Genomic DNA, 12,777 nt, shown 5'->3' on the forward strand with positions numbered 1-12,777 from the left:
TAAACATTATGCATATACCCTAAAAATATTTTATAATTATAAATAGTACACAATTATATTATTTAGGGTACCTAGCTATAAAAACACGTCCAACTATATCTAAATACAATTGTTATTAATTTTTAATATTATTTAAGTTGAATTTGAATATAATAATAAATAACCGAGTTGTGATTTGTAAATATATATATATAATACTAAATAATATTAGGTACATTAGATAGGTATCATAACTCATAAGCATTAATCTTTTTAAAATGTGTTTAAAGTACTAATAAAATAATTGTATAGATACATGATCTTTTAATATAACACGATTTACATAAAACATATTAGTCGATATTATATTGTACACAAAAAACAATACTACACAACTATGAAGATTTTATAAGTTATCTATAACTTTTAGACATAATATTTAAATAGATATATAGCCATATAGGTACGATATACCATTTGAATTAATTACTTAATCATTTTAAAACTTTTTCTCTGTATAAGGTTTATTATTTTGGACGATTTTGAAATGCTTACCATAATAATTAATCACAGTTTAAACTATTTTAAGTCATATATTTTTTTTTCTTTCAAACGTAAAAACAGTGGGTACCTATCAGAAAATAATAGTTAGGGCATTTATGAGGCAAATTAACCTTGAGGAAATTTATTTCGACTCCTGCAGCAGTTAAAATTTTAAACACAAAGATATCTACTGCAGCCTATGGCTATACTTTACAGCGAAATAAACAATTTTACGATCATAGGTACTGTACCGAGTACCGGGTAGCGGTACCTATGCGCAGGTAAGTATAAAAATAGCGGTGGTTATGAAATTGTAAAAAAGATTAAACGACTAATAACCTATATATGTTGTTGTGAACGTTATTGTAATTATTACCCATGTCTGTTATAGGTGTGTAGACAAAATAACAGACGACGATAAACGGTATGATTTTGTAAGTGTGCCATATAATATTATGATTTCGTCCTTGAGACGAACTATACTGAGCTCGACGGCCAATTTTATTTTATATATAGTAGCGACGACACAGTTATGCGTTTTGTACGGGTAAACATTTAAGTATGCATTAAAGCGCTCGCCGCTCGACATTAGTTTTTAATATTCCGCGACTAAATCGTTTTAATGACTTCGCAAATCCGACAAAACTCGTACACCTACCTACGATTGTCGCCGTGTTGACCGTATTGGGATTTGGAAAAAAAAAAACTATTATTAGGCTGATTGCGTCAAAATATGATGCATACCTATACGCCGTGTTCTACGGATCAGCCGTCCGATGTCGCGCGAGGAATAAAAAACGCATAGGGCCCGTACAATCTCTCGTCCGCGGTTCTATGGGCGTATTAATATTATTGCGATGACGAGAATGACATTAAAATAATTATAGTCTACCCATTTTTTTTTTTTTTTATACATAGGTACTGAATTTTTTGTTATCGCCGCAGCGGCGGCGGGTATCGTTATCGATAAAATCGCGTTATCAGTTAGTCGGTCGGTGTTTGTTTGGCCGTTCGTCGGTTATCACTGACCTGCTTTTTGACCTATCTTTCAACCAAATGTTAATAGTTATTGTTTTAAAAGCTTAGATTTATATGTTTTCGTTGTCGATCTTTTATTAGAAAAGGTCCCGTAGTGCCTCTCAGGACTCGCCGTATAATTTCGCCTTAGTTATTTTTCAATTCCAATTCATCGATCGGTCCCAGTTCATAATAAAATATAAACACTCAATGCCTCACTTTTTGTCAACATTTCATTAATTACCCACCTACAGGCGCTACATTACAAATTGCTGTTACGCTATTAATTCATAATAACTATTCATGGGAAATCTATTCGCAAAAGTAAGTAAAAACAATTTAATTTTTAAATAATGTTTCTCTTATTTATTACTTCTTCTATAAGATAAATTAGAGCCAACATAATGGGTTTAGTTTTAGTTGTATTCAAAATTATTTTATTCAATTAAAACTACTAGTCAAATTAACTTATAGTGAAACTTCCGTGTTCAAAGCCTTATGGACAAAAAATAAAAATTATATTATTGAAATATTTGTTAAGTAGAAATGCATTTGGTTTTCAAAAATATTTTGTTAAATGGAAGTTTCTTTTTATTGTTAATATAAACATTTATTTGATAGAAGACAAAATGCAGAAGGTTCTCTATTTTATTAAATTGAAGTTATTTTCAATATGTTTTAATTACAAAATCATATATTTAAAAATAATTTTGAATATTCTTTTATTATGATTTTGTAAAACTCATTTTTTATTTCTTGTAACTACAATTACCTACTGGACTCATTCTAAGGAATTTTTCTTACTGCCCAAAATATACTGAACATTTTTTTCACGTGAACTTTTTTCGGCTTATATTAATATTTGTTCTTTTCCACCAAACAAATTGTATTTTGATAATTTAGAATTTTGATCATTAATTAAAAATTGAAGTAAAAATTCAATTGTAATTGAAAACAATTGATATGAATATGTCAATATAATACTTTTATTTTTCTTGTACTTAATATTTATTAACATTTTATACAAACAATATATATTTATTTAAATTTAAAATTTTAAAGTTTGAAATACAAATACTTAAATAATGAAATTATATTTTACAAATAAAACTTTCTTTATTTTTGAATGACTTGTATCTTTAACATCTCAGAAAAGTTTGAATTATTGTACTTCACCGTAATTCATATTTTGTAGATTTTATTCAATTATCAAATGACAAACAATGTAAACTTAGATAATTATTAGGTAGGTACAAGCAGTGGCGGCTCGTAGTATGGTGCACAGGAGCACGTGAACCACCCAAAAAAATTTAAAAAAAATTATTATATGCCATAATAACATAATATAATTGATGATTATGGAAATGGTCTGTAATTAAAAAAAATATAAATATTTATATTAATAAAAACAAGTTTTTGCAGCTTTTATGTTAAGAAATATATTTATAAACGATTAAATAATATCGTGGAGCACAAGTTGTTTGTGTTATGGGCGGCCGTATAAAAATTAGCTACATGCCTCGACACGCCGGTTAGTAATACATGGCAATTTTGGAGCACATTTAATGTGTGCACCGATCCTATTTTATTGTCGCGATATCGTGTCATTATAATTACAACGATATTGTGTATTTGTGTTTATATTCATACATAATAAGTTAATAATAAGTAGTTGGTAATTTTTTATAATTTGTTTATATTTTAATGGGGTAAAATGCTTAAAAAAATTTAATTTAGATAAAATAAGTAGGTACATTATTTTGGTATTATTTGTGGTATGTACCTTTACCAAAATAAATTTTTTTACCATTATCTATTAACATAGATATCTCATAAATTTTTTGTGCACCACTTTACATGAACCTCACAAGCCGCCACTGGGTACATGATAGGTTTGTAAATTACACAAAAACCGAGTAAGAATTCAATCATTTTAATGTCTCAGTCATGATGATAATTATAAAATGCTAGGCAATAAACGTAATGCAATAAAATGTATAAGGCCAACTGCACTTTTGATATTTCTTACAATATAATTTGAGTCCTACTGCCTGTTTGGATAAGGCCTGATAACATAATATGAATACATATTTTATTATTTATATAACTTTATATTTTCCTTTACTTATTTATTTTATTTATAATATTTTATAAACATCTTTATTTATAAAGATAAACTACAATAATTATTATGTAAAACAAAATTTTTTAATCATTACAATATCATTTATTACATTATGCATACCTTCCACCAATTAATAAACTTTTTATCTTTAATGATTTTATTGCTATAAAATACATGTATATTTTAATTTCTAGCCTTACCATGAATTCAATATTGATCAAAAGTTGTCACTACAAGATTTTAAATTGCTGGAAAATAAAGAAGTGAGTTTTTTTAATTTACAATTTAACTATAACTAACCATTTCATTGAGAAAATTGATAACTGAAGACGCAACACTCACATGTGTTGTCTTCATCTTACAAATGCACAACATAGAAAATTTACGCTCAGCAGATCATGTTTAGCTCCATTAGTTTAAAAATTAAAGTAAATCGACCTATTATGACATTTGATGATAAGAACATTATTTGTGTTTGTATGTTGGTTTTTTACAATTATTCAGTTTTTTAACACATTACTTGCTAAAAAATATCATAAAAAGTCATCATAATAAGACAGATGATGTTCTTACCATCAAGTTTCATAATAGGTTGATTCACTCTAATGTTAAACTAACAGTTTCACATCTGCTGAGCGTAAATTTACTATGTTACATGTAAGACAGAAACAACACATTCGGGTGTGACATCCTCTTAATTATTAATCTACTGGTAGTCTCTGATTTTATTTTCTCAAAGTGTTATGATTATAAATATACTCCAATTTGTACCTACTGGAAAAGTGCTGCCTAGTAAAATTTTGTTACCTTAAATATTCTTTAGTACATTACCTGTTAATTAGTTATTAGTTATTAAACTGTCATTATGTATATTAATTTACAATTTCATTGTTAAATAACATAAAATAATAACATTTTAATTATGATTACTAGCATTTAAGACTCATATCAAAAGTGGCGTGCCCAGGAATTTTCAATGAGGGGGGATATATGTTATAAGCAATAATTAGGGTTCAGAAGTTATAGGAGCCAAAAAGGCAAAATATGCATGGAAAAATGTGAAATATGCAAAAAAAATATATTTATTTATTTATTAAAAGTTTATTTCTTATTTATTAATATACACGAAAAAAAATTCTAAAAACCTATATTTAAAAAAATTGTATTATTGAAAACTAAAATATGGCGTGTAATCGGTTGGCATTTGAAATTTTATTGAACTGAACAAATAATTAAACAAATATATTTTAACTTAACATTGTATAGCACAGATTTCTAACTTGGTCTGCTATAAATCTAGAGCATACAGAACAATATGCAACTCTTATAACTTCCAAACCCTAGTAATAATACACTTAAATGAATTGTAATGATTCAAAGACACGAATAAGCGGCTTAATGATTCAAACCTCCAAAAATTGTGTATAGCTTATAAATATGTATATACTACTTACTGAGTATGTAGAACTAAGTATATTAAGTATGGTTCTATGATTAAAATGAATTAAAATTGTAACACACTAATACAAAGTTCTTTAATTAAAATAACACCATTAAACTAAAAATATTTATAACATTTATTTATTAAAATAAGTTAAGTAAAAGAAATTTAATTCTTAAAAATTAATTAACTATTTCAAACAAAAATTTAACTGCCTAGCTTTTGTACTCATCTTATTTATTACTTCATCTATTTTTATTTTAATGTTTTGATGAATGTTATTAATATTAAACCTATTTAATCTTCTTTTGTTCAATAGAATTTTTTACATAAGTCCTTAACTGCTTAAAATTTTTAGTAATTTGTGTATGTGTGGAAATATTATGTCACATTCATCAAATACGTACACGAAGAGTTCTTTTTAAAACATCAATCTTATTACACTTTTCTTGCTATAAATAAAACTTTCTAGTTATAACTAAACCACTGTTATTGATATGTATTAATAAGATATTTAATGTTTTGATCAGTGAGTGAAATTTAAAGCCATGTAGAATATAAATAAAACTTTGTAGTAATTTATTATATTTTAGAAATTGATTATGTGAACTAGGGCTCGGATTTTAAAGCATAATAAATAACAGAAAAGCACAACTTTGTTTTAAAAAACAAAAATAAGCATTACCAAAAATTAACATAAACTAGGTGTAAAATTTAATTTAAATTAAAAAAGAATTAACTGTACTGACTATTGTCATCAAGATAAATAGCAAAACATTGTTATATTTTACACCATTTCCCAACAAAATATGCATGAATAGTTGGAATATTGTATTATGATTAACTTTGTCCAAGTATTCTGGCATTCTGTGTGAATAACTAACATATTACTTGGGTTTTGTGGTTGTAGATAATGTGCCGGCTATTACATTTACAACATTACAGCATGCCAAGTCCGTAGTTTTATCAATAAATACCCATATTTTCTGATTAGTTATTGTATTACAAATTTTTGTCAATGTGTTTTCATAGTATAAATCGAAATATCTTAACAAAGTAATGTTGGGAATAGTTTTTTTGCAATACTATTATTATTATTCATTGGAAAACATTTAATAATCAAGCCAACAAAGGAAAAAAAAATAATCCAATATAACCATTTAGCTTGTGTATTTCGAGATTTTATATTTCTTAATAATTAAATTATTAAACAATAATAAACATATAAAAATACTACAGCTGGAATAATTGAAAAAAAAAACAAAAATAAATTGGTTTATTAAGAATCATAATGACATGAAACAAATGTATGTATAAAAATTAGATTCCTATCTCATATATAAAAAAGAAGCATAATTATGCTTTAAAATCTGATTTTTAGTGGTCATTGATCTGTATAGTGAATGTTTATAATGGGCAATAAATTATTACTAATAATTAGAGCACTAATTTTTATGCAATTGCATATTTTTTTCCTTTTCATATTTTTGGATTTTTGTCAGTTATCTTTAAGAATTGTAATAGTTTGAAACTAATAGTGAAATATTACTGCATATTTTTACAAAATTTAAAAAAGTAAAGTATTAAGTATGAGTATATTGTCAAATAGAAAAATCAATGATACATTTTGTAGGCATTAAATAGTAATACATATAAATATTTATTTATATATATATTTACCAAGATCCTATAATACTTAGTTGCTTTAAACATGCCAAAACTACCTCAGTTGATATCGAACAATCATTCTCAAAAATATTTTAACAGATAAAAGTCATAACTTCACTGAAGAAAAACTGAAAATGTTATGGTTATTTATTTTAATAATAAATCAAATTTTAAAAATATATTAATTTATTAAAAAAATTCTCTAAAAAAACGTTTTAGTATGTACCTATTGTTATAATTATAATAAATTGTTAAGTTTGTAAATCAAATAAAAACTATGCATTTTTTTACCATAAATAATTTAAAAAAAAAAAAATTGTCTTGTATATTTTCACGATCTTGACGTCATAATATGGTATATTTTGATACTTATTAGTCCATAAATATCCGTTCTCTATAATAATAGTAAAAAATAATGATATATAACAGCTCTAATACCTTATAAGTTGTTTTCTGAAAGTTTGAAAAAAAAGTCATTGTAGAAGTTATATCTCCTCCCCCCTGGGAACGCCATTGTGATATCAATGATATCTAGGATCTGTAAGTTTTACTAGTAAAGATAAAAGTAACTAAATTATTAAGTCTGTTTTTACTGACAAAATTGCATTGTTTTAATCTTAATGATTACTCTAGTAAATACAGTAATACGGTTTCATAAAAAAAAATTATATTTATATTTTAGTTAGGTAATTTATAGCTTTTAAAATTTAAAAGCTATTAAAAGTATATCATTACAAACTAAATATATCATAAGATAAAAAAATATTTTCAAAAATGAAATGTAGGTAACAAATAATGGGTACCTTTTGGTTATTGTTCACTGGTATCCAATTTGCCATTTGACTGCCAGCAGAAATGTTGAACCTATTATTGTATTCCAATCTGTTTGTTTTTTATTTTAATACATGCTAGTTCATCAAAAATAATAATTTTTAGATCCTATTAGTGGAACACCTGTTTGGCTGCTCAAAATAATGAATGTTTATAATTTATGGTGATCAGGTTGGATGAAAAACATTAAACTAATTTATAGGTCTTAAGTTCTTAGATTCTTACATAGTTAATTTCTGTATCATCAAAAAAAGCATTACATAAATTACATATTATTTGTTAAATTAATGTCTTCTTTATGAATAAATTTGTACTTTACTTAAACATTTTTACATATTATATTAATTTACTCTAAATTATTTAATTAACAAATTCACCGTGTGTATTGTAAGAGCTAAGAAGGAATAACAAATATAAACTAAAAATTAATACTAAATATTTCTTTGTATAAAAACAGAATTGAAATTTCCTCAAAAGCCAATTAACTGTTAGATAACAACCAAAAAGTATCAAAAATCTAATTAATTTAAAACATTTATGTTTTAAAAATTCCATATGTCAAATCTTGGCTAGTATCTAAACAGATTTTTTTGGTTTTTTTTTTAATTAAAATTAAATAGTTATAATATGGGCTATAATATACCTAGTATTTTATTATTGAATCAATAATAATAAAATTGTCACTATATAATAATATTTTATTGAATTGATTCTCAAACTAATTATAATTTATATAAAAAATTAATTAATTGTATGATGGTTTTTTTTTTAATTCATGTAATTTATTTTATTTATGGACGTATTATTTTAATTTAATTTAAATTAATATATACTCGTACTTAGTACTTAGTTATTTAGTTCATTATTATTATATAAACAATAAACATATTTACAGGCAAGAGTTGATCAAGTGTACATGCATGGATATTCAAAAACAAAAGATTTTATTCTTGAATCATCAATTAACTTGATGTTTACATCAAATTCTTTCAATAATGTAAGTTTTCTAAAAAAATACTAATACTGATTCCTGTAATCCAATATTTGACTTTTTTATCATTTTTTTCAGATAATAAAAAATGCTGAAATTGTTCGTAAAAATTTAATGAGCTTAAATTGTTTTGAAAATATTAGTGTTAATATAGATGTAAGTAGTGGATCAAATTCCACTCCAAATGGATATAAGGTATTTTTAAAATAAAATGTATTAATTATTTTTATGTATTATCTTATTCCTACTTTATCTATTTATAGGTTACTTTTAATGTACAAGAACTGAAATTTGCATCTAGTATACTTCATTCGGTTGCAAGAGATAATGAAGGATTTGTTAAATTAGGTTGTAAACTAAACAACTTAACTGGCCATGCCAATCATTTTAAAATAGAATCATCACTCGGAAATAGTGGCACTCAAAAGTATGATGTTAGTATATCCAAACATATTCCTGGAAGTATATCTTCATGGTTTGTATAATTTAATTTATTTATAACCTCAGATCTTAATTTTCAATTAACTACATTATTTAATTTTTTAATCATTTAAGCACTTCCTCACATATATTTAAAAAGAAATCATACTGGAATACTGTACACGGTGTTTTCAACGAGTGGGGAACTTTATTTGACTTATTATTCCTTGCATCTTATAAAGTAGGTACCTACACCAAACTTTTTTTTAAAAGTTATTAGATTATATTTTATAGAATAATTTATTAACAATTTTTTTTTAAACATTTCTAGAGTCATTTTAGTCAAAATTTACAATATGAAGGTGTAGTACGTGATATAAATATGTTATCAAAAAATAGTCCATTTAAACTAAGAGAGGAATCAGGTTTATCAGTTAAATCTTCTATTAAACATATAACTACAATTGATACAAGAGATTCCAAGGTTTTAGCTAATGAAGGTGCATTCTTCCAAATGGTTATGGAAGTAGCTGGCTTTGGTGGTGATGTTAAATTCTTGAGGAACTATTTTACTAGCCAATTTTATTCAAAAATCAGTAAAGATGTTGTAAGTTAATTTGTACTTTAATTGTTAATTATTTATCATTTGCGTGGAAAGTAATATTTGTTGACATTTTTTATGGAGGTATTTCAAGGATCATTTGGTGGTGGATTTCTAACTGATTTAGGAACATTTAAAAAAGTTAATATGATGGATAGATTTTTTCTCGGTGGTCCTATGACATTACGTGGTTTCCAGTCTCGAGGAATTGGGAACTTAAATGATAATGTTGTGGCTGGTGTTACGGTAATTCATCAAAACATTAATATAAATGTGGTGCATTTGAACAACAAATAACTAATTAATAAATGTTTATTATATTATAGAGCTATTGGGTTTCTGCCGTCCATATTTATGTAAAACCACTTTTTGGCATGGAAAGTAACCGAATAAATGAGGCAATCAGACTACATTTATTTTGTAATGCTGGGAATATATCATTCTTTGGTAAAAAGTTACTAATTTATTATATATTCCTAGTTTTTCGTTTTTATATTTGTTTTTTTTAGGTAAAGACACTAAATCCAGTCTGGGAAAAACATTTAAAGACGTCAGGTTATCAGCTGGTGTCGGGGTAGTTGCCCGAATTGGTAATTCAATAAGGTTTGAGTTCAATTTATGTTCACCAATTCAATATTCACCTGGCGATAGAATTGTTGATGGTTTTCAATTTGGAGTTGGAGCAAACTTTATTTAAAAGATATAAGACCAGAATCTCTCTGTGTGCTAGTTACCTTAATAATAATCAAGTATTAATCAATTGTATTGATTTTATATAAAACAATAATTTATTTATTTAAATCAGAGACATCAGTATTATTTTATTATATCTAATTTATTGTTTTATTTATATTTTTTATTTTTGTTTTTGTTTAATGTTCAATGTAATTAATATTAATGTATGAACATGAATAGGTACTAAAAGTTCAAGTATAATGTACTTATTTAGATTATGACTGATCAAATATAATAGCAAATTAATTTTTAATCACATTTTATTTTTGTTTTATTACCCATAATGTTTTAAACTTATAAATACAATCTTGAATAATAATTTAAATATTAAACCTACCTGCCTACCTACCTACCTTTTATAACATAAAAATATATTTTTTTTTGTTATCATTTTATAATTTATTTCAGTTGCTTAGGTATTATTTATAAAAACAGTTTTATTAAAATTTCACAAAATTATAAATAATAGAAATTGCTCGATTCAAACATTTCATATTTATTCAAAATTAAATGTAAGTATTTTAAACGTTATTTTTTGAGTTATGAACATTTTTAATATTTTTATACTATATATAATATAATATTTTGAATACTCGAAACTCGTTTAAAAATTTAAAATTGTATAGAACCAACATATAAACACGATACTTTTCTTACTTTTATGTTAGACATAGTTCAGTAGATCAATCCACTTTATTAATAAAGTTAACAATCCAAAATAAATTCTGCATGTAGCCGATACTAATTCAGTGTATTTCATATTGTGTACAAATGTGAGATTTGCATCTTCTTAAGTGTATGCATTGCTTGTTTAATTTAAATTAGTATGTATAATTTAATGTAGTAATGGACTAAACTAAAATTATTCCATACATTTCTTTGACTCTTTACTAAAATGGCTTAGCTAAGCTGCCATTTTACAGTATATTAGAAAGTAATTAAAATCTAGTATCAGTTGTAGAATTTTTTATGAAATTATTATACAACAATTTGGGATAATATTATTTTTATGTCATCGTATCTGATCAATTAATGGTCATGAATGATTAACTACTTAAATAATATAAAATATATATATTTATATTATGGCCAAGTGAAAAGGTAGGTATCTAACACACACAAATTAAAATGTCAACATTGATTGCTTATCTTGATTAAAAAGGTAATTTATGATATGATTTAACTATGTAAATACAATGGTCTAAAATGTATAAGAATTCGGGAAATTAATTTTGTTTTAACTAAGTCTTTTTGTCTCTATTACTATAAACTGGGGCGTATAGAAGTAGAACCATATCGCCATATCGGCCAAACCCACAAAAGTTATATTTTACCTTCACGGCTAATCTTACCTCCAATTTAATTATTGAAATATTTAAATAAATTTAAAAAATGCCTGCTATCAGTATTAATAATTAAAATTCACATAGTTACTAGATAATTACTAAATAATAATGGAAAATACATACTTAAATAAATAAATATATAGTTAAATCTTTACTTTTTAAGATAATTTTGAAGTTTAATGTTACAATTGTTAACAATCAAAATGATTAGTTACCATTCGAAATTGATAACATATCAACAATTAAAACGAAACGTGAAAAAAGTGATTTAATTTTCATACTAGCCTCTTGACCTATAAATTTACTTTTTTGCAGCTGTACATTTTGTAATAAGCACCTCGTTCTCGTTCAACATCTATCTAAGTAAAAAATAAATTGTTATCACAATATTTCTTGATTTGGATGTATAATCTACCTACATACATAGATTATATTAGTTTTGGTAAATTTGTTGTCGGAAATGCTGCCACTTGCTTTAGTTAACATGTCGACACACGGCTAGAAGTAGTACATTGTAACTTGTAAGTACCTACATAAATACATTTAAACCTAAAGGGATTCGATTCAAACTAAATTTTCTGCTAATATAGAATAATATCTTATGAAAATTGACTACCTATCGTGTAGTCGTCGGATAAAATTTCTAAAATCGTATTATTTTGAATTCATTAGAAAACGACTTTCGCTTTTTTTGAAATAATCACAATTTTACCTCTAAAACTTAAAATTATAATTAATAATTTTGAATAGTGAATACCTATTTAGAATTGATAAGAAGAGATGATATTTTTTTTTATATCACTTTCAAATAAATTTCACAAAGAGTACACAATTTATGTTTTCAGATATGTGTTATCGGGTTAGTTTTTAGTTGTGCGGACCACCAATTTTGTAAAAAATCTTTAAGGCCAACTAATGACTATTAGCACACCTATATTATATTATAGATATAATAGATACGTATTTTTCAAATTATAAAACAACAAAAATAATCGGTGTTTACTACAGTTGCTGTCAAAATAAAAAATAACGTACTAGTTGCGGTCAACCAACAAAAAGGTTACCTTACTGATTGCGGCT

The 12,777-nt window shown here is 25.0% G+C and overlaps 1 protein-coding gene across 1 annotated transcript; it reads left to right on the forward strand.

Moving 5' to 3' along the window:
- Positions 1-1,084: 1,084 nt before the first annotated feature.
- LOC132924015 (sorting and assembly machinery component 50 homolog) lies at positions 1,085-10,604 on the forward strand. The gene is made up of 10 exons (XM_060988072.1): positions 1,085-1,863; positions 3,859-3,927; positions 8,500-8,601; positions 8,674-8,790; positions 8,859-9,070; positions 9,151-9,256; positions 9,347-9,622; positions 9,701-9,862; positions 9,943-10,063; positions 10,126-10,604. Exons 1-10 carry the CDS (start codon positions 1,843-1,845, stop codon positions 10,311-10,313), a joined length of 1,374 nt encoding a protein of 457 aa, XP_060844055.1. The 5' UTR covers positions 1,085-1,842; the 3' UTR covers positions 10,314-10,604.
- Positions 10,605-12,777: the final 2,173 nt, after the last annotated feature.

Source organism: Rhopalosiphum padi, chromosome 3 (genome assembly GCF_020882245.1).
Source record: "Rhopalosiphum padi isolate XX-2018 chromosome 3, ASM2088224v1, whole genome shotgun sequence".
Taxonomy (NCBI): Eukaryota; Metazoa; Arthropoda; class Insecta; order Hemiptera; family Aphididae; genus Rhopalosiphum; species Rhopalosiphum padi.